The sequence below is a fragment of the Pogoniulus pusillus genome, chromosome 3, assembly GCF_015220805.1.
Source record: "Pogoniulus pusillus isolate bPogPus1 chromosome 3, bPogPus1.pri, whole genome shotgun sequence".
Lineage (NCBI taxonomy): Eukaryota > Metazoa > Chordata > Aves > Piciformes > Lybiidae > Pogoniulus > Pogoniulus pusillus.
In genome coordinates this window covers 2,590,812-2,611,179 of record NC_087266.1, presented here as the reverse complement: position 1 = coordinate 2,611,179, position 20,368 = coordinate 2,590,812, and the positions used below count along the sequence as shown (strand labels likewise).

Here is a 20,368-nt window from a genome sequence, read left to right as displayed (position 1 = left end):
GGACTAGGGGGTGCTGCTGGAGGAGAAGCTCAGCAGGAGCCAGCAGTGAGCACTTGCAGCCCAGAAAGCCAAGCAGAGCCTGGGCTGCAGCAGCAGAAGTGTGGCCAGCAGGGCCAGGGAGGGGATTCTCCCCCTCTGCTCTGCTCTGCTGAGACCCCACCTGGAGTCCTGCATCCAGCTCTGGAGCCCCTGGGACAAGAGGGCTGTGGAGATGCTGGAGAGTGTCCAGAGCAGGGCCAGGAGGATGCTGAGAGGGCTGCAGCAGCTCTGCTGTGAGCACAGCCTGAAAGAGTTGGGGCTGTGCAGGCTGGAGCAGAGGAGGCTCCCAGGGGACCTTCTTGTGGCCTTGCAGCATCTGAAGGGGGCTCCAAAAGAGCTGGGGAGGGACTTTGGAGGGTGCGAGGGAGTGCCAGGAGTGGGGGGAATGGAGCAAAGGTGGAGGTGGGGAGAGTGAGGGTGGAGGTGAGGAGGAAGATGCTGAGCAGGAGAGTGGTGAGAGGCTGGACTGGGTTGCCCAGGGAGGTGGTTGAGGCCCCATGGCTGGAGGTGTTTGAGGCCAGGCTGGCTGAGGCTGTGTGCAGCCTGCTCTAGGGCAGGGTGTCCCTGGGCATGGCAGGGGGGTTGGTACTGGCTGCTCCTTGTGGTCCCTTCCAACTCTGATTGATTCTATGATTCTATGATTTTGAAAAGCTTTTGTCACTCCAAGCCTCTTCATACTCATTTTAGTTATTCTTCTGTGTCTTTTTCTTGTATCATTTTACTTTACACATCAAGGTCAGTTCTTAGAGAATACTAAGCAATTAAATGGCTTAATTACAGTGCCTAAGTAAATATACTAAGTAAGGAAATTGTAGGTCTGGGTAATTATCCTAACCTGCTTATTTGATCATTCCTCTTGCTGATAAGAAGTAGCTGTTATGATTGCTTAATTTTTTTCTCCAAATCCTTTTTTAGCATTTCTTTCCAGCCAACCTTTGAGTTTTTCCCAGGTAATGCAGTGAAATGCTTCAGAACTGGTTGGGAAATGAATTTTTCTAAGCATTTTTATGAGTCTCTGATAAAGGGACATTTTAGGAGTTCAAGTAAGAGCTAAGTTTATTTCATTATCATAGAATCACAGAGTCATAGAACAGTGTGGATTGGAAGAGACCTCCAGAAGTCATCTAATCCAACCCCCCTGCAGTGAGCAGGGACATCCTCCACTAGAGCAGGTTTCTCATAGCCTTGTCAAGCCTGGCCTTGAATATCTCCAGGGAGGAGGCTTCAACTGCTTCTCTGGGCAACCTGTTTCAGTGTTTCATCCACCTCATAGTAAAGATCTTGTTCCTAACGTCCAATCTAAATCTACTCTTCTCTATTTTTAAACCATTATCCTTATCACTACAAGCACTTGTAAACATTTTCTCTCCAGTCTTCTTGTGGGCTAACTACAGATACTGCCAGGCTGCTATTAGGTCTCTCCAGAGCCTTCTCTTCTCCATGCTGAGCAGACTCCAGCTCCCTCAGCTTGCCTTTGTAGGAGAGGTGTTCCAGCCCCCCAGACATCTTCATGGCACTCCTCTGGACCCACTCCATCAGGTCCATGTCCTTCCTGTTAAGCGCTCCAGAGCTCAACTAAGTACTCCAGGTGTGGTCTCATCATCTTCACTAATAGGATCATTATAAAGGATGTGGTATCAGGAAGATGAAGAAACAGCCCAGAAACACAACACCATAGTACTGCTGGGAACTTCCATGTGAAGAAGACTGTTTGCATGCAATTCATAGACTAGAGTCATAGAATCAACCAGGTTGGAAGAGACCTCCAAGATCATCCACTCCAACCTAGCACCCAGCCCTGGCCAATCAACCAGACCATGACACTAAGTGCCTCAGCCAGGCTTTGCTTGAACACCTCCAGGGACAGTAACTCCACCACCTCCCTGGGCAGCCCATAAAGCCTCACCGAAAATGGAGGTTTTGGATTAATCTGGATTTTTGTTGCCTTTTGGGTTGTTGTTTTTGTTGTTGTTTTGTTTGCTTGTCTTGGGAGGGGGAGGATTTAAAATGAAAGGCATCACTTAAAAGAATTGTCCAGGAATGAGAAAGAGCTTCTCATATGGTGCTGAGCAATCAAAGCTTTTTAAAGAGAAAACACAGCTCATACAAATGGGCACAGAGATAGCCAAAAGGTAAAAAAATGAGAGCAAAAGCGAAGCCAGAGCTGCTCATTAAAGCATGGTGGAAGTGCTGCAGTGTCTGCAGAAGTGCCTCAAGGGTTGCTTTGCAAAAGCATCTCCTCTCCAGTCACTCGGCCAACGCACACGTGGAGCAAGCTGATGAAAGGCAGCTGAGTCTGTGCGGTGCTTGCAGATCAGGGCCTTTGGTTTGAAAAGAGTGTCAGAAAGAAAATAGCTGTGTGGAATAGTGAGTAGTGTACAGAAGGTCAAGCCTGTCAAACAGGTCAGGCAGGCAACCATCAGAATTAGAGATAAAAGAGACCACTGCATTAGTATATTCAGCAGCCCACTGAAGAGTGTTCGGTGCAGCAGAACATAAGCACATCTGAGAGTAGGCGTTGTTAGACCTCTGAGACTCTGCAACAGGCTGCCCAGGCTGATTGTGGATTGGACTTTTTATAGAAGAGATGTCTATGATACAGTGAGCAACTGCCTCAGGGATCGTAGAATCAGAGAATCAGAGTTGGAAGGGACCACAAGGATCAGCCAGTTCCAACCCCCCTGCCATGGGCAGGGACACCCTAGCCTAGAGCAGGCTGCACATAGCCTCAGCCAGCCTGGCCTGAAACACCTAGAGACCTGGACAGGCTGGACAGCTGGGCACAGAGGAACCAGATGAAGTTCAACAAGGACAAGTGCAGAGTCTTGCAACTGGGGAGGAATAATAAACTGCAGCAGTACAGGCTGGGAGGTGACTGCTGGAGAGCAGCCTTGTGGAGAGGGAGCTGGGGGTGCTGGTGGCTAACAAGTTCCCCATGGCACAGCAATGTGCCCTGCTGGCCAAGAAGGCAAATGGGATCCTGGGGTGTATTAGGAGTGTGTCCAGCAGATCAAGGGAGGTTCTCCTCCCCCTCTACTCTCCCCTGCTGAGACCTCATCTTGAATACTGTGTTCAGTTTTGGGCTCCCCAGTTTAAGAGGGACAGGGATCTGCTGGAGAGGGACCAGTGGAGTGCTATGAGGATGATGAGGGGACTGGAGATCATGGCTTATGAGGAGAGGCTGAGGGACCTGGGACTGTTTAGTGTGGAGAAGAGAGGACTGAGAGGGGATTTGGTGAATAAGTATCTGAGGGCTGCCAGGAGTGGGGAGACAGGCTCTGCTCACTGCTCCCTGGAACAGGACAAGCAGCAATGGGTGTACGTTGCAGCACAGAAGTTCTGCCTCAGCACAAGGGGGAACTTCTTTACTGTAAGGGTCCCAGAGCACTGGAACAGGCTCCCCAGAGAGGTTGTGGAGTCTCCTTCTCTGGAGCCTTTCCAGGCCTGTCTGGATGTGTTCCTCTGTGATCTGTGTTAGATAGGATTGTCCTGCTCTGGCAGGGGGGTTGGACTGGATGATCTCCTTGGGTCCCTTCCAAGCCCTAACATCCTGTGAGCCTGTGACCTTCAGGGATGGAGCCTCAATGACCTCTCTGGGCAACCCATTCCAGGGTTTCACAAAGATGAACAAAGCAACCAAAAAGGGCTGCTTATTACCTAAAACATACAGCCTCTTTGCTCCTGTTAGCATTTTATCATGATCAAAATCATCCCAGTTAAAAAAGGAAAGTGAGGAACATTTCATCCCTGGTACTGTAAGACTACCTTGTGTCAGAGGAAGTATAGGCTGGATGTTGGGAGGAAGTTCTTCACAGAGAGAGTGATTGGCATTGGAATGGGCTGCCCAGGGAGGTGGTGGAGGCACCATCCCTGGGGGTGTCCAAGAAAAGACTGGATGAGGCATTTAGTGCCATGGTCTACATGACTGGCTAGGGCTGGGTGCTAGGTTGGACTAGATGATCTTGGAGGTCTCTTCCAGCCTGGTTGATTCTATGATACCTGGTACATGCTAGTATAGGACAAACACCTTGGAGGAAAATAATCACCTATACATATTGCACTGACTCAGCTTCAACAGGCAGGAAAGAAAACACAGACTATTAGTCACCTTGCACTATTGCATAACTTTGATTGCCAGATAGCATCTGGCAATCTGTTTCTGATAGTATCAGAAAGAGATTTCTCATACTTCCTTTCTGATACTTCCTTTCTGATACTATCAGAAAGAAATTTCTCCCTATGCCATAGGATGCAAGGAACTGTGTGAAGGGACCAGTGAATAGATGGAGGACCAGTAGTTGGTTGTGTTCTGCCAAAACCTGTACCATGTTGTCCCATGGGTTCATGATCCAGCATTCCTACCCCTGAGAGTAAACTCAGTGGTAAGTCACTGCCCAGTAACTCAATACTTTTCTAATCCTGCCCTCATCTCTCTAAAACCTCATCTTTTTGCCTTAGCAAGAATTCAGGAAGCTTTCTGGGAAAAGTGAAGCTGAAGTGTAGGTTGATAATGAGAGGTTTTGGTTTAGAGCAATGAGGACTGCGCATCTTCATTTCTTCTCAGTGAGTGTGTGGCCTTCCCTTGGGCCTCCCTGGAAATGCAGAACTTGTCCTGCCTTCAGATTGTAGCCCAGGTTCACTCTCAGCCTCTCACTGCTTAGAGAACATTGTGAACTGCTCTCCTCCACAGTAATTGCAGCTACTTGAGCACAAACCATTTCCCTGCTTTTACAGCTTGCATTGCAAGAACACCTAAGAGCCAAATGCAAGATCAAGGTCCTGCTGTCTTGCTGTCATCACATGCACACGAGGAGAAGCAGCCTGCATCTCAAACAGCCTGCAGAATAAATTGATAAAAAAATAAGACTGAAATTACTGGAAGATGCAGGATTGGTCTGATTTTTTAATGAGCTGTGCCAGGCACAGGGTATGTGCAAGATTCAAAGGCATTCCTAGGGGAACATGAGGTGGATGCCAAACGAGAGTCCAGTGCGTAACAGTCAGACCAGAAAAGGTCTGAGGAGTTCTTTCCCAGGCTGTAGAAAAGGTCTTTCTCAGAGCCAGAGGGAAAGGAATTAACACTCACCACCAGTCTGGGTGCATAGAGACAGATTTAGGGGTCCTGCAGGCTGGCACTTCTGCAGCACAATGCTGTGCAGAGATGCAGCCCCTTGAGCATGGCATCATGCCCAGCTGCTTGTGTCTAGAGCACATTAACTCTGGTTCAGCATCACTCTGGTGCAGCCATCCTGCTTTCCACTCTGCAGGAGCCTCACACTTTCTACTCTTTCCAAGTCCAGAGCCCCAAGGCTAGCTCACAGAAAGGAGCTGCTATGGAACATAACCTTTCTTCTTAATCAGGTCCCTTTAGAACTCCATCTAAGAAGAGTCTTTTGGCACCAGATTGCCTTGCTCTCTTTTCTCTGCTGAAGAAAGAGAATGATCTTCTGAACCATGACTCTCAGATCTTGAAGGGAGGCTGTCCATTATGTCTGAAAGTGTGTACTGGAGAAAAAAGTCTTCCCAAAATAAAGGGAGGTTGGGTAGAATATAAGAAATAGCAGTTGTTGTCTGGAAGATAAGAAATAACAGTCACTGGAAAATTACTTCCATACAATTCTGGGATGCAAGTGTCCAACCCTAATGGGGATGAAGTGTGGAATCAAGAGGAAATTGTCCCGTAAGTGTAAGAGGCTAAACAAGTAAGTTCATTATTTTATGCTGTGCACAAGTCCAAAGCCAAAAGTAATTTAAACTGAAATAGGAAGAGATGTAATCTCCTTATTCAGGCAACATTCCTCTCACCCTAAATTTCCTCCCCAGAGAGCTTATGGATAGATGGGTTGGATTCTCACTGCGGTGTAACTTTGATACCCCTTTGTCACGCTCTAGAGATCTGCAGCTGTATGTTTTCCTTGGACTGAACTTAGGCAGACTACATTTCTTCCCAAGAGAAGCATAAAGTATCATTGCTTCAAGGTTCTCCTTCACTGCAGCTTTTATCTGCAGCTGCCTATGTGTTTAGTCTCCACTTCCACTGCAACTATACAGCACCTTTGTCTAGGAGCTTGGAAGGGAAGTGTTAAGTCTGCACATAGGATGGGGCCTTAGGTATAATGGAGAAACCCAAAATATCACTGCCAAAAACGTGGCAGTGAGATTTGCCTCATCCACAGGGAGGTTCTAGACAATAAGTTCATGCTACTTTCATTTATGCACCTGAGGTAGGATCACCCAGGGCTCCCTGTATAATCCAAGAAGAGAAAGAAGACAAAACAGCTCCAATTGCAGACTAAGAGGCCCCTGGAAGATGAGGCTGTACTTCCCTTGATGGCAGGGAGACCCTGTAGTGACTGTGCTGGGTGGTATCACATTCTCCTTTCATTTTCCTAAACAAGTCCTGGAGCTCTTAAAGATGAGGACACACTTTTTAGCAGGGTCTCTTGTAACAGGACAATGGATGATGGTTTGAAACTAAAAGGGGAGATTCAGACTAAATATGAGGAAGGAAGTTTTTGCAATGAGAGTGGTGAAACATTGGCACATTGCCTAGAGAGACAGTAGAAGCTCTACCCCTGGAAACATTCAAGTTTGGGTCGGACAGGACTCTGAACAACCTGATCTAGTTAAAGATGTCCTTGCTCACAGCAGGGAAGTTAGACTGGATGGTGTTAAAATCTCCCTTCCCACTAAAACCATTCTATGACTCTGTGATTTCTCTCAACAACTGAAATCTTCACTCCTTTCAAGAAATGCTCATTTGTAATTGTCTACTTAACAGAATCAGCCAGGCTGGAAGAGACCTCCAAGCTCATCCAGTCCAACCTAGCACCCAGCCCTAGCCAATCAACTAGACCATGCCTCATCCAGTCTTCTCTTGATCACCTCCAGGGATGGTGACATCTCATTCCTTGACAGCAGCTTGCCTGAACATGCTTTCTTCCTTTCACATAGTGTATGCAATCCCACCCATGCCAATCAGAAAGGCCCCAGAGTATATCACTGATCACTTGTGGATTTTTGGGTGCTTTAGCTATGGGATGAATTAGTTTTGCTCCCTGGTAGAATGGGCTCTTTTGTCATGAAATTTGGGTTGGACTCTGGCATTCCACAGTTTTGACTCCCCCAGAATTACCTCAGAACAAGGGGACACAGTCTCAAGTTGTGCCGGGGTAGGTATAGGCTGGATGTTAGGAGGAAGTTCTTCACAGAGAGAGTGATTGGCATTGGAATGGGCTGCCCAGGGAGGTGGTGGAGGCACCGTCCCTGGAGGTCTTCAAGAAAAGCCTGGCTGAGGCACTCAGTGCCATGGTCTACATGACTGGCTAGGGCTGGGTGCTAGGTTGGACTGGATGATCTTGGAGGTCTCTTCCAACCTGGTTGATTCTATGACTCTAAGTTAGAAAATCAGTGCAAATCACTCTGCAAAAGATATTTGTGTAAGTATTACTTGCTGGAGCAGATGAAAAAGTCTTGACTGTGGTTCATGTGTGATATCATTTCCCTGCTACTGTCACTAGAATGAAATAAGTCTTCACCTTGACCAAGTGTACTGGTTAAAGTTTTGGGAAGCAAGTGTGAACCTCTTTGTTAGCATTAAGCTTAAGGACAGCAGTTTCTACAAAGCCTACAGCCTGGTGTTCAAACAAAGGCAAATGGACCTTTTAGGAGATTTGCATGTAATCATTTCCAGAGAACATCACACTTTCCACTGGGTGTTCTGGATCAGATAGAGAATTAGTGTCATATTGAGAAAGGCCATTTCCCAGGCAGCTCATCAGCCTTCCTGCTGATTACATTATTCTTTTACAAGTTGGGTTTGAGTAAAGCTGCACAAGCTTTTGTGAGGCTGATCTGTAATTAGGGGGCTTGCATTTCCCTTAAAACTTTAGATGATGTGAATTACTCCCATAAATATTTCCCAAGGAGCACTATAAATATTTGGCAGGGAGTAGGATTGTTTCCATTGTCACTATCAGAAGATGGTCTGGTCTTTCTTGGTCCTCATTTCTTTGATTTGGAAGGAGATTATTACTTAGGTTGTGATTCTACAGGCATTTTCACAAAGGAAGTTCCTTTAAATCTATGCAGAGCTCCAAACATGTGCAGGAGTGCATATATGCATCCATAGAATCAACCATGCTGGACCTTCAAGATCATAGAATCATGCAATCAGTCAGGGACCACAAGGAGCAGCCTTGTGGTCACCAGGAACATCCCCAGCTGTAATCACAGAATCAGAGAATCAGTCAGGTTTGGAAGGGAGCACAAGGATCAGCCAGTGCCAACCCCCCTGCCATGCCCAGGGACATCCTACCCTAGAGCAGGCTGCACACAGCCTCAGCCAGCCTGGCCTCAAACACCTCCAGCCATGGGGCCTCAACCACCTCCCTGGGCAACCCAGTCCAGCCTCTCACCACTCTCCTGCTCAACAACTTCCTCCTCATGTCCAGGATGAATCTCCCCACCTCCAGCTTTGCTCCATTCCCCCCAGTCCTGGCACTCCCTCACAGCCTAAAAAGTCCCTCCCCAGCTTTTTTGTAGCCCACTGCAGATCCTGATAGGCCATAAGAAGGTCCCCTGGGAGCCTCCTCTGCTGCAGCCTGCACAGCCCCAACTCTTTCAGGCTGTGCTCACAGCAGAGCTGCTGCAGCCCTCTCAGCATCCTCCTGGCCCTGCTCTGGACACTCTCCAGCATCTCCACAGCCCTCTTGTAACGGGGGCTGCAGAACTGGATGCAGATCTCCAGGTGGGGCCTCAGCAGAGCACAGTAGAGGAGGAGAATCACCTCCCTCAACCTGCTGGCCACACTTCTGCTGCTGCAGCCCAGTAGATAAGATTTTGAAGGAGATTATTACTTAGACTGTGATTCTACAGGTATTTTCACAAAGGAAGTTCCTTTAAATCTATGGAGTGCTCCAAACATGTGCAGGAGTCTATACATGCATCCATAGAATCACCCACACTGGAAGACACCTTCAAGATAGAATCATAGAATCAACCAGGTTGGAAGAGACCACCAAGATCATCCAGCCCAACCTAGCACCCAGCCCTATCCAATCCAAGTGATCTCCCAGCTAGCTGGAAATTCCACTGTCTGCTTGCACTTTTGACTAAGAGAAGAATCTCTGCTTTGGAGAGTGATGTTTCAGAAAGCCACGTAGCTGCCTTCCACAGTCTGTTTCTGCTGTTGTGCTCACAAATGAGCAGGTCGAGTTTCCAGCTCAGGCAATTGCCCGTGTAATTTTCTGAATATCTGCTCTATTATTTTCTTGTGTTGGCAAAAAAAAGTAATAATAATAACAAAAAAACCCAGATTGGAAGTGTGGCTGTGCTACTCCAGAGCACCCCAAGCCCCAAAGGAATCGTATTTCAGAAGGGAACAATTTCCTCCCTGCTCCTCTCCATCTTGCTCGATAGATAATTGTTTTCTGCTGTTTTGGGTCAGGTTAGTAAACTCAGGAGCTTGGGGAAAGGAGAGCTGAGGTTTGGGTTATTTCTTGTCTCTTCATAGAATCACAGAATCAGGCAGGCTGGAAGAGACCTCCAAGCTCATCCAGTCCAAACTAGCACCCAGCCCTCCCCAAACAACCAGACCATGGCACTAAGTGCCCCAGCCAGGCTTGGCTTCAACACCTCCAGGGGCAGCAAATCCACCACCTCCCTGGGCAGCCCATTCCAATGCCAATCACTCTCTCTGCCAGCAACTTCCTCCTAACATCCAGCCTAGAACTCCCCTGCCACAACTTGAGACTGTGTCCCCTTGTTCTGTTGCTGCTTGCCTGGCAGCAGAGCCCAACCCCACCTGGCTAACAGCCTCTCTTCAGGTAGTTATAGAGAGCAATGAGATCCCCCCAAGCCTCCTCTTCTGCAGGCTGCACACCCCCAGCTCCCTCAGCCTCTCCTCACAGGGCTGTGCTCCAGGCCCCTCACCAACTTCGTCACCCTTCTCGGGACATGTTCCAGCACCTCAACATCTCTCTTGACTGGAGGAGCCCAGAACTGGACACAGCACTCAAGGTGTAGCCTGAGCAGTGCTGAGTACAGGGGCAGAATAACCTCCCTTGTCCTACTGCCCATACTATTCCTGAGACAGCCCAGGATGCCATTGGTTCTCTTGGCCACCTGGGCACACTGCTGGCTCACGTTTAGCTACTATCTACCAGTACCCCCAGCTCCCTTTCTTCCTGGCTGCTCTCCAGCCACTCTGTCCCCAGCCTGTAGCACTGCTTGGGGTTGTTGTGCCAAAGTGTGGCCTTCCTATAGGGCATGCGATTATTCCTCAGTTTTGAGCCTCAACTCCTCATTTCTTAATTTTGGTGACATGGCAGCTGCCCAGGTTTTTCCTGTTAAGATGATATTCATTTGTCCCCTTTATTTTGTTTATTTTGCCCCCTGGCTCTATAGCTATAAATCACATGCACAGAATTAAATTAAATAAAACAAACATACATGCAGGAAATGCAAATAACTTAAGAGGAGTTTTCCAGGACTGCTTTTTTAATGAATTCTGAACATAAAATATATATTCCCTGTTGAACTAAGAACATTGTGACCACCTAAGAACAGCAATAAATCTGCTCAGAGATCCATGCTCCTATGATTCCCTGCCATGTTTTGCCAGGCAGCCAGTTGGACTTGCTCTTTTTCCAGAGGTGTTTTATGGAAAGGTATGATCTGACATCACAAGAAAGGCAGGAATCACAGAATCATAGAATCAAGCAGGTTGGAAGAGACCTCTAAGCTCATCCAGTCCAATGTAGCACCCAGCCCTGTCCAATCAACCACACCATGGCACTAAGTGCCTCATCCAAGCTTTTCTTGAACACTCTGAGCATCCCAGTGGCCCTTCTCTGGACACGCTCCAGCACATCTACATCCTTCTTGTAAAGGGGGCCCCAGAACTGGATGCAGTTTTAATAGAGATCAACATGATTTAGTTTTGATGTTAATAAAAACCACCCAAAACCACTGTGCAAAGTGAAGGGAGGACAAACAAATAAATAGTGCATCTCTTTACACATTCTCTTCCCAGAATACATGCAGCCAACACACTCCAGAGTATTCCTGTGAACCCATGGGGCATACCAGTGCCCTACATTTGAAAGGCCAGAGCTGCATAGTGATGTCTGTAGCAGTTCTTACCATTGCTGGTGCACCAATACTGTTGTTGGAAACATTTATGTTTTAGGGTTGTGTAAAGACAAAGCTCTTTCAGTGGTAAAACTGAATGCAAAAGCTCTGACATAAGAACTACTGTAGTTGCTGTACTGAGGTAATGACAGTACTTCTGCTCAGCCCCCACATCCTCCCTTTATGATGGGAATTCTGCTGATTGAAATTATTGTGAGTGTCACAAACAGACTATTTCAGTGTCTAGGGGTACAGTATGCAGACAGGAAACGAAGACCTTTGAATCTAATTATTTCACTCCTCTGTGCCTCTGTTTCTGAAGTGTTCAATCTGTTCTTCAGACAATCTACTTCCACAAGCCAATCTGATAACAGATCCCGGTGGATCTGATAACGATATTCCAGAGCTTACACACCCAATGCTTGTAAAGCTCTTAAAGATTCTTAGTTGAGGCTTGATAGAAGAAGACACTATGGGAAAAAAGATGATATTAGTGATTTATTGATTGCAGATAATGCTATTCTGGGTACATCAATCAGTATCCTGTTGCCTTCTGGTATCAGTTCTGGGAGAAGTCACCGTGTCTGCAGCCACACCTTTTCACCTCTTCTGGAACAAATTGTAAACATATGAGTATAATCCCCTGAATACAGTCCATGAAACAATTTACTGCCCTTCATTTAAAAGTATCTTCCTGAGTGTTATGAATTCCTGGCAGCCTTTCTATTCCCACTAGCAGGAATACACCCGTTTTAAATCAGCTCTCTGAAGGCCAAGCCCTGCAAGAGACAAGAGTAATTCTAGGAACACACCGTATTCTCAACTAGTACAGCCAAATGTGTAGCATAAACTGAAGGCATGTTTATTGTTTGCCTTACTTTCCCCTAACTATTTGGTGTCTACTCTGATCTGTTTCTTCCTTAAATCTAAAGTGGTTTCCTCAATTTTGCAGAGCTCCTTAGTGACGCTGGGAAACAGATTCTTTGTGTTAACCTACTTCCAAAGTTTGTGCTTCCAAAGCACTTTCATAAATCTACCACAGACTGCAAAATATCTTCCTCTAGTTTTTAGTTATTTATTTTTAATCTTAATCTGAATCCTGGCACACTGATAAAAAGAAAAGTTTATGGTCTGTTTTCCTCTGAATATATGCAAGCAAACGTAGGACACAGGCTCAAGTTGTGCCGGGGGAGGTCTAGGCTGGATGTTAGAAGGAAGTTGTTGGCAGAGAGAGTGATTGACATTGGAATGGGCTGCCCAGGGAGGTGGTAGAGTCACCGTGCCTGGAGGTGTTGAAGACAAGTTGGGGGTGTGCAGCCTGCAGAAGAGGAGGCTCAGGACAGAGCTCATTACTGTCTACAACTGCCTGAAGGGAGGCTGTAGCCAGGTGAGGGTTGGTCTCTTCTGCCAAACAACCAGCAACTGAAGAAGGGGACACAGTCTCAAGTTGTGCCAGGGAAAGTCTAGGCTGGAGGAGGAGGTTGTTGGCAGAGAGAGTGATTGGCATTGGAATGGGCTGCCCAGGGAGGTGGTGGAGTGGCTGTGCCTGGAGGTGTTGAAGCAAAGCCTGGCTGAGGCACTTAGTGCCATGGTCTGGTTGATTGGCCAGGGCTGGGTGCTAGGTAGGACTGGATGATCTCGGAGGTCTCTTCCAACCTGGTTGATTCTGTGACTCATCCAGAGACATTCAGCTTCTATTCTTCCTGCCTCAAGTCCAAAGATCATAACTTTGACTGTTCGCTGCGAGCGGATATGTAAGATTGTTACAAATTGATGCCAAGGGGCCCATACTTGGAACCCCTTTTGTTTTCCTTTGAGTCAAGCTTCCAAATTGCCAGAGTGTGCATAATGAACGCGTTATCTAGTCCTTCTGCTTTGGCTTTCTGAAGGAGAACGAAGCGACTTGGCCTACTTGCTCAGCTTCCATAGCAACCCAGTATTGCTGCAAATTCATTTTCTACTAATCAATTAGAATTTTTACCCTGGCAGCTGGAATGAAAGTTTATGGGCTGAATCCTTCTTGTTTTCCTTGGACCTGCGGTGGCAGTAAATCCAGCGAGATACTTGCCTGAGAAGAATAAGAGCTTGTCTCTTTCGTCTCTCTCTTGGTTTATTTTTTTGTGAAAAGGTCAGGGTTAATTTTTGGGTTTTTATGTCCAAGTAGAGAAAAGGAGGTAGTTGCCTTAAAGGATCCACAACTTAAGAAACCTTTGTGTTACAAACAGAGCTGCTGACAGGTTTAAAAGGAAGATACTGCTTTGCTCCCTATGCATTTTAACTGGCTGCTGTCAGCACAGCTTCCATCCAGAAGCTTGTAAAAGCTCCTGTTGCGTCCACTCATAGAATCATAGAATCAATCAGGTTGGAAGAGACCTCCAAGATCATCCAGTCCAACCTAGCACCCAGCCCTAGCCAATCAAAGACACCATGGCACTAGGTGGCCCTGCCAGGCTTGGCTTCAACACCTCCAGGGATGGTGATTCCACCACCTCCCTGGGCAGCCCATTCCAATGGCAAATCCCTCTCTCTGGCAAGAACTTCTTCTTAACATCCAGCATAGACCTCCCCTGGCACAACTTGAGACTGTGTCTCCTCGTTCTGTTGCTGGTTGCCTGGGAGAAGGATCAACCCCACCTGGCTACAGCCTCTGTCCAGGTAGTTGTAGACAGCAATGAGATCACCCTTGATCCTCCTTTTCTCCAAGCTAAACACCCCCAACTCCCTCAGCCTCTCCTCATAGGGCTGTGTTCCAGGCCCCTCACCAGCTTCATCACCCTTCCCTGGACACCTTCCAGTAGTTTATTTCAATCTAGTTTGCTTCTCTTAGCTGCTGGAAAAATGTGTCCTCCAGATACAAAGTGCACTGAAGAACTGCACGGGATTATAGGAAGACACTTTAACACTTCCTTTCCATTTTAATCACCATCACACTAGAATTGAGGCTCTGACTTACACAGCATTAGAAATAGATGCCATCCTTGCTCGTAACCAATGCATAGCAAATCAAAGTAATGATTTAAACTTTACTGCTTCAGGGCTCATCAAATCTCTACTGCAACAAAAGACAACACAGAGTAGACTTGTCCCTTCAAGAGGACACGGGCTAGAGCTGAATAAGGGTCTGTTGAAGGGAAAGCAGTGCTCTGCCACTTGCACATGCTCCCTTTTTTTTGCTGTCTCTCTCCAGCTCCTACCAGTGGTTAACAGAATGGGAAGGTTATAGCCTTGGCACCGTAAAAAGGGTCAGGGAGTGCGACACGGGCTGTGAATTCCTTAAAAGCTGCATTCCTAGAGGAGGAACTTCTCTGTCTGGAGGGCTGTCAGAAAGCACGAGACCCAGACAACTCCACTGCTGATCCAAACAAAACACACAGGGCTCACAACAACTGCATGCTGTGCAGACCACAGTTATGCAAGAAAGTGTAGGCTCTCCCAAGGCTGGCCTCTCCTTTGGGTGACAGTCCCTTAGAGTGTCTCTGAGCACAGGTACAATCCTATATGCTCCCCAATTCCCAAGCTTTGCCCCTGATGCCACAACTTCTGCTCTGACCACAACCAGCAATTTCTAAGGTCTGCTTATGCCAAGGAGGTGACATCTAAGAGAAAAATTGATGACCAAACTTAGTATCACAGTATAAACCACGATTCCTGACTTGTGACTGAAGTCAGACTGAAATCTGACTAGAACCACCAATTTCTAAGGTCTGCTTATGCCAAGGAGGTGACATCTAAGAGAAAAATTGGTGACTAAACTTAATAAGACCAGCACTGGAGGAATCTGAATGTTAAACCATCATTTCTGACTTGTGACTGAAGTCAGACTGAATTCTGACCAGAACCAGCAATTTCTAAGGTCTGCTTATGCCAAGGAGGTGACATCGAAGAGAAAAATTGGTGACCAAACTTAGTGGGACCAGCTCTGGGGGAATCTAAATGTTAAACCACTATTTCTGACTTGTGACTGAAGTCAGACTGAATTCTGACTGGAACCAGCAATTTCTATGTTCTGCTTATGCCAAGGAGGTGACATCTAAGAGAAAAAAATGGTGACCAAACTTAGTATCACAGTATAAACCACTATTTCTGACTTGTGACTGAAGTCAGACTGAATTCTGACTAGAACCAGCAATTTCTAAGGTGTGCTTATGCCAAGGAGGTGACATCTAAGAGAAAAAATTGATGACCAAACTTAGTATCACAGTATAAACCACTATTTCTGACTTGTGACTGAAGTCAGACTGAATTCTGACCAGAACCAGCAATTTCTAAGGTCTGCTTATGCCAAGGAGGTGACATCTAAGAGAAAAACTGATGACCAAAATTAGTGGGACCAGCTCTGGGGGAATCTAAATGTTAAACAATGATTTCTGACTTGTGACTGAAGTCAGACTGAATTCTGACCAGAACCAGCAATTTCTAAGGTCTGCATATGCCAAGGAGGTGACATCTAAGAGAAGAACTGATGACCAAACTTAGGTAGGACCAGCTCTGGGGGAATCTAAATGTTAAACCACTATTTCTGACTTGTGACTGAAGTCAGACTGAATTCTGACCAGAACCAGCAATTTCTAAGGTCTGCTTATGCCAAGGAGGTGACATCTAAGACAAAAATTGGTGACCAAACTTAGTGGGACCAGCTCTGGGGGAATCTAAATATTAAACCACTATTTCTGACTTGTGACTGAAATCAGACTGAATTCTGACCAGAACCAGCAATTTCTAAGGTCTGCTTATGCCAAGGAGGTGACATCTAAGAGAAAAATTGGTGACCAAACTTAGTGGGACCAGCTCTGGGGGAATCTGAATGTTAAACCACTATTTCTGACTTGTGACTGAAATCAGACTGAATTCTGACCAGAACCAGCAATTTCTAAGGTCTGCTTATGCCAAGGAGGTGACATCGAAGAGAAAAATTGGTGACCAAACTTAGTGGGACCAGCTCTGGGGGAATCTGAATGTTAAACCACAATTTCTGACTTCTGAGTGAAGTCAGACTGAATTCTGACCAGAACCAGCAATTTCTATGTTCTGCTTATGCCAAGGAGGTGACATCTAAGAGAAAAACTGATGACCAAACTTAGTAGAATCATAGAATCATAGAATCAACCAGGTTGGAAGAGACCTCCAAGATCATCCAGTCCAACCTATCACCCAGCCCTATCCAGTCAACCAGACCATGGCACTAAGTGCCTCATCCAGTCTTTTCTTGAAGACCCCCAGGGACAGTAACTCCACCACCTCCCTGGGCAGCCCATTCCAATGGGAAATCACTCTCTCTGTGAAGAACTTCTTCCTAACATCCAGCCTATACCTACCCTGGCACCACTTGAGACTGTGTCCCCTTGTTCTATTGCTGGTAGCCTGGGAGAAGAGGCCACCCCCCACCTGGCTACAATGCCCCTTCAGGTAGGGCCAGCTCTGGGGGAAATCTAAATGTTAAACCCACATTACTGTTTCAGGTTTGTGTCTTTTCTTTAAACTGTTCCTATGTTGTGTTCAGTAAGAAAAGCTGTGAAGCTACGTCGTGTGCTATGTTACGGTCAAAACGTGTTTGTCGTTTTTGGGTTCTTTTAGAAGCAGCTCCTTTTTAAGTTTTCCTGTGCTGAATGTTCTTTTCTTTTGATGGATTTTGCATGATAACATTTTGGTATTGGGGAAAATATGGGAGGTTAATCATTATGCCTTTCAGCTCAACTGTATCAAGGGGGAAAAGCTCCTGTTTAAATGCACTGTCCTGTATTTAACCTATTAGATGTCTGCGCTCATATTCCCCTTGTCTTATCGATCTGACCTCCACGTTTGCCTGCTAAGTATTTTCACCAGTCTGAGGGTTCTGATTTCCCACTTTTGTTTAAAAATCTAATGGGCACAAGACTTTGATAACCATCAATTATTTACAGTGTACCTCTCAAACTGGATCTTGCTTAAGCTCCACGTACCTGATCCAATTTCCTTGCAGTCAGTGGAAGCTCTCCCTTGATCTGGTGCATTTTTTTCCCCTGTAGAATATCTAATCTGCCTCATTTCTCATGATTTAATCAATGAAAAGCCACTGGCACCGAGCTTTGCTCCTGCCCTGTGTGTCTGGGGTCACCGGCACGCTTCAACGCCACATAGCGATGCCCGACTCCCTCTCCCACCTTCTGCCAGCATGAGGCAGGTTTCAGGCTGTTTACCCAGTAAGCTTGAAAAGACAAAGGTTAAAACCAATCCCCCCGAAAGGATTTTATCCTCTCGACATGAGATCTGAAGTCGTTTACCTCAGAATACCAGGCAAAAACTTATCCTAACTTAGCACAAGGCAGCCCGGCCCCACCGCTCGGCCCGGCGGTGGCCGCGTCGCGGCGTATCCCTCACCGAGGGGCTCCCTCCAGTGCCAAAACCTTACAAAGCTCGATGGAGAGGAGTTTTATCGCACGGTTACCACCCGAAAGGCCAGCGACAGGCCCCTCCGAGCCAGCAGCAGCCCCCTCCGAGCCGAAGGGTAGCGGCGGTCCCCTCCGAGCCGCGGGCGGGCAGCTCGGCGCAGTTACCCGCCCCTCAGGCAGTGCTGCCCCGCTGGGGCAAGCGTCGGGGGGGGGGGTGGGGGTGGGCGGCTTTCCCTCATACCCCGGCTGCATTTTTTGTGTCTCTCTGTCTGTGTTTTGTGGGGGTTTTGGTTGATTTTATTTCTTTTTGTCTTCCCCTCCCTTCTCTCTGTGTATCTGTGTGTGTGTGTACATGTTCGTGGCACGCAGGTCCACCCCTGCGTTGTTCGTCCGCCTCTTCCACCCCCCCGGAGCAGTCCCCCTCCCCTCCCCCCTCGCCGCCGGCCAATGAGGGCCAGGGGCGGTTGCTGGGCAACGGCGCGGCCCAGCCGGCCGCGGACTCTGACTCTGAGGAAGAGTTTGTCCCTAATTCATTCTTAGTTAAAAGTGGCTCTGCAAACCTCTGTGTCGCCGCCAACGGTGAGTGACTTTCTCTCTACACCTACTTTTCGTGATGGTCTGACAGCCATGCACGGGGGCGGAGGTTGGCTGGCGGGGAGGAGGGTGTGGGGGTGTGTAGAGATGTGCCCTTTCGGTTGTTTTGGTGGATTTCGTTTAAACAAGAAAAGATTAAAAAAAAAAAAAAAAAAAAAAAAAAAGAATGGGGAGAGGATAAAAAAGCGAAAAATTCATCTCATGAAAGTTGAAAAATGCAGCTCTGGGAAGGTTCGTGCAGGCTGCAGCGCTGGGAAGCTTCGTGCTGCGCGTTGCTGGGTGGCTGCGGTGAGCGACGAGCTTGTGCCTGGGCAGAGCTCAGAAACTTCGCTTTGAGTTGAAAGTTGGAGTCCTCTCCCGTTCATAGAGGGGATTTGGGGGTTGTTTGGAACGATTTAAATAAAGCCTGTCTGAAAGACTGGCTTAAATAAGCCCCCTTCTCTGTGAGGGCAGCGAAGTGCAGCCTGGGGGTTGGCAGGGCTCAGGGGAGGGTGGCCAGGTGAGCTCCACCGATGGCCCTCAGGAGCTGAAAGCAGCCCGAAGTTGCTGGCTGCTGTCAGAAACCTGTCACGGAAGGGGTGCATAGATGGAAAAGGGAATGCCGAAAGCTCCCAGAGTTACTTTGTGAGTTGTGATAGCGATATCAGCACTCTGTGCTCACCCTCGGAGACCACAGGCGGCTGTGTCCACGTCTCCCTCAGAGGCGCTGGGAGATGCTCTCGGTAAGTAGTTGCGGCAGCAGCACAACCCCTTGCTCCACAACCTCCGATGGAGAGCTGAGGGTGCTCAGCGCTGCCACATGGACCGTGATGCTCAAACCGATTTCCCGAGGAAGAATGAGATTCACAGTTCTCTGCTGCACAGACAATGAGGCATAAGCGCAGAGGTAACTGTCGTTGGCGAAGAGATGTGAGATTTCATCAAGGGTGGTGTAACCTGACGAAGTGCAGATTACAGCAGGGGAATCGCAGTGGCCACTCAGGCCGCTGCCATCCGGCTTGAGTGATAATTGCTCACAGGTCTGATTTATGATGAAGGAGAAGGCATTCAAAGACATCTTGAAAGAGAGAAAAGAAAGGTGAGAGAGAGGTTTACTGCAGCTGGCAACAGCTTAACTGCATTTATGTTAAGCTTCTAAGAAGGTTTCCTAGTATGCTGTTATCTCCAAGAAAGGAGAGAAAGTTTGACATTTAATTTGTCTGTCCCTCCACCCTCCGCCTTTCCTAGCTTCTCTCTTTTCTTTTGTTGCATTTGTTATGGTAAAAACAAACTTTCCTTTCAGAGTTTTTCAAAGGAGAAGGTTATCTCCCGAATTGTCATCCTAAGGAGAGTTAGGGGGAAATACAGTATCGTATTCATTCAGGAAACTGCTTAAAATTCATATCCTCTGTTCAGCTTTCCCCCTCCCCTCCCCACCACGTAGCACCCACCCCCATCTAACTCCTTGCAGTCCAATGCACTGAGATCTGAAATCGTGCAGATGACCTTCTTGTTGTAAACAAAGCCAATCTCACCACCTCAAGTTTTCAGCATCGTGATGTACATACTTTATCTTCATTCGTTTAGAGGATATATATGCACACATGCACAGACATCCTCAGGTAAAAAAGAGGGAAAGAAGAGAAAGCAAGTGAGATTAAAGACCTTAATCTCTTCTTTTACTAATTAGCTGAACCACAGTAAAAACATTGTTCAGAGTCCACAGTGGGTTGACGACGTTATTGTATTATTGGTGTGCTGGTGAGTTAGATTTTTCAGCTAGGCTTTTCAGCTGCATGCTTATTTATCCTCTTTTTTTTTTCCTCTCAGTGCTTTTTGCATCAGCTTGCAGACTTACTACATTCCCCGAGGCCTTCTTTTTGTGTAGGATTCAGCGAGTTGCTGATAAGTATGTCCCACACAAGGACAGGGCGTCTGGGGTCTCCTTTGCGTGCTTATTCTGGCTGTTCAGTAATCAGAAGTGCAGGTAATGCCGACGTGCTGGTGACCTGTAAGATCAGCTCAGCCTCACTCTGCTATCAGGAGGAAAACAAAGGTGACTTGCTATGCCATCTATCAACCCATAAACTGAGAGTTCACATGAATAAGAATCATGGATAGTACAACCCCATCATGCCTAAAACCTAGAGACTCTTCTGACCTCTGTAAATGGATTTAATTGCTTTAGTCCCTTAATGTTCTGTTTCTATGAGGCTTAGTCAGCTTAAACTTTAAATGACAAAGGCAGGTCTTTA

General features: G+C 47.1%; 1 protein-coding gene across 7 annotated transcripts in view; it reads left to right on the top strand.

Annotated features, from left to right (window-relative positions):
• TENM4 (teneurin transmembrane protein 4) overlaps positions 1-20,368 on the top strand; it is a 704,151-nt gene that overhangs the window by 343,231 nt on the left and 340,552 nt on the right. Inside the window, exon 6 of one of the 7 annotated variants that reach the window (XM_064168972.1) lies at positions 17,910-18,119. The exons of the other annotated variants lie outside the window; for them this stretch is intronic. Coding sequence (XP_064025042.1) covers positions 17,910-18,119 — 210 coding nt within the window. The remainder of the gene's footprint in view (positions 1-17,909; positions 18,120-20,368) is intronic. 7 annotated transcript variants of the gene reach the window in all.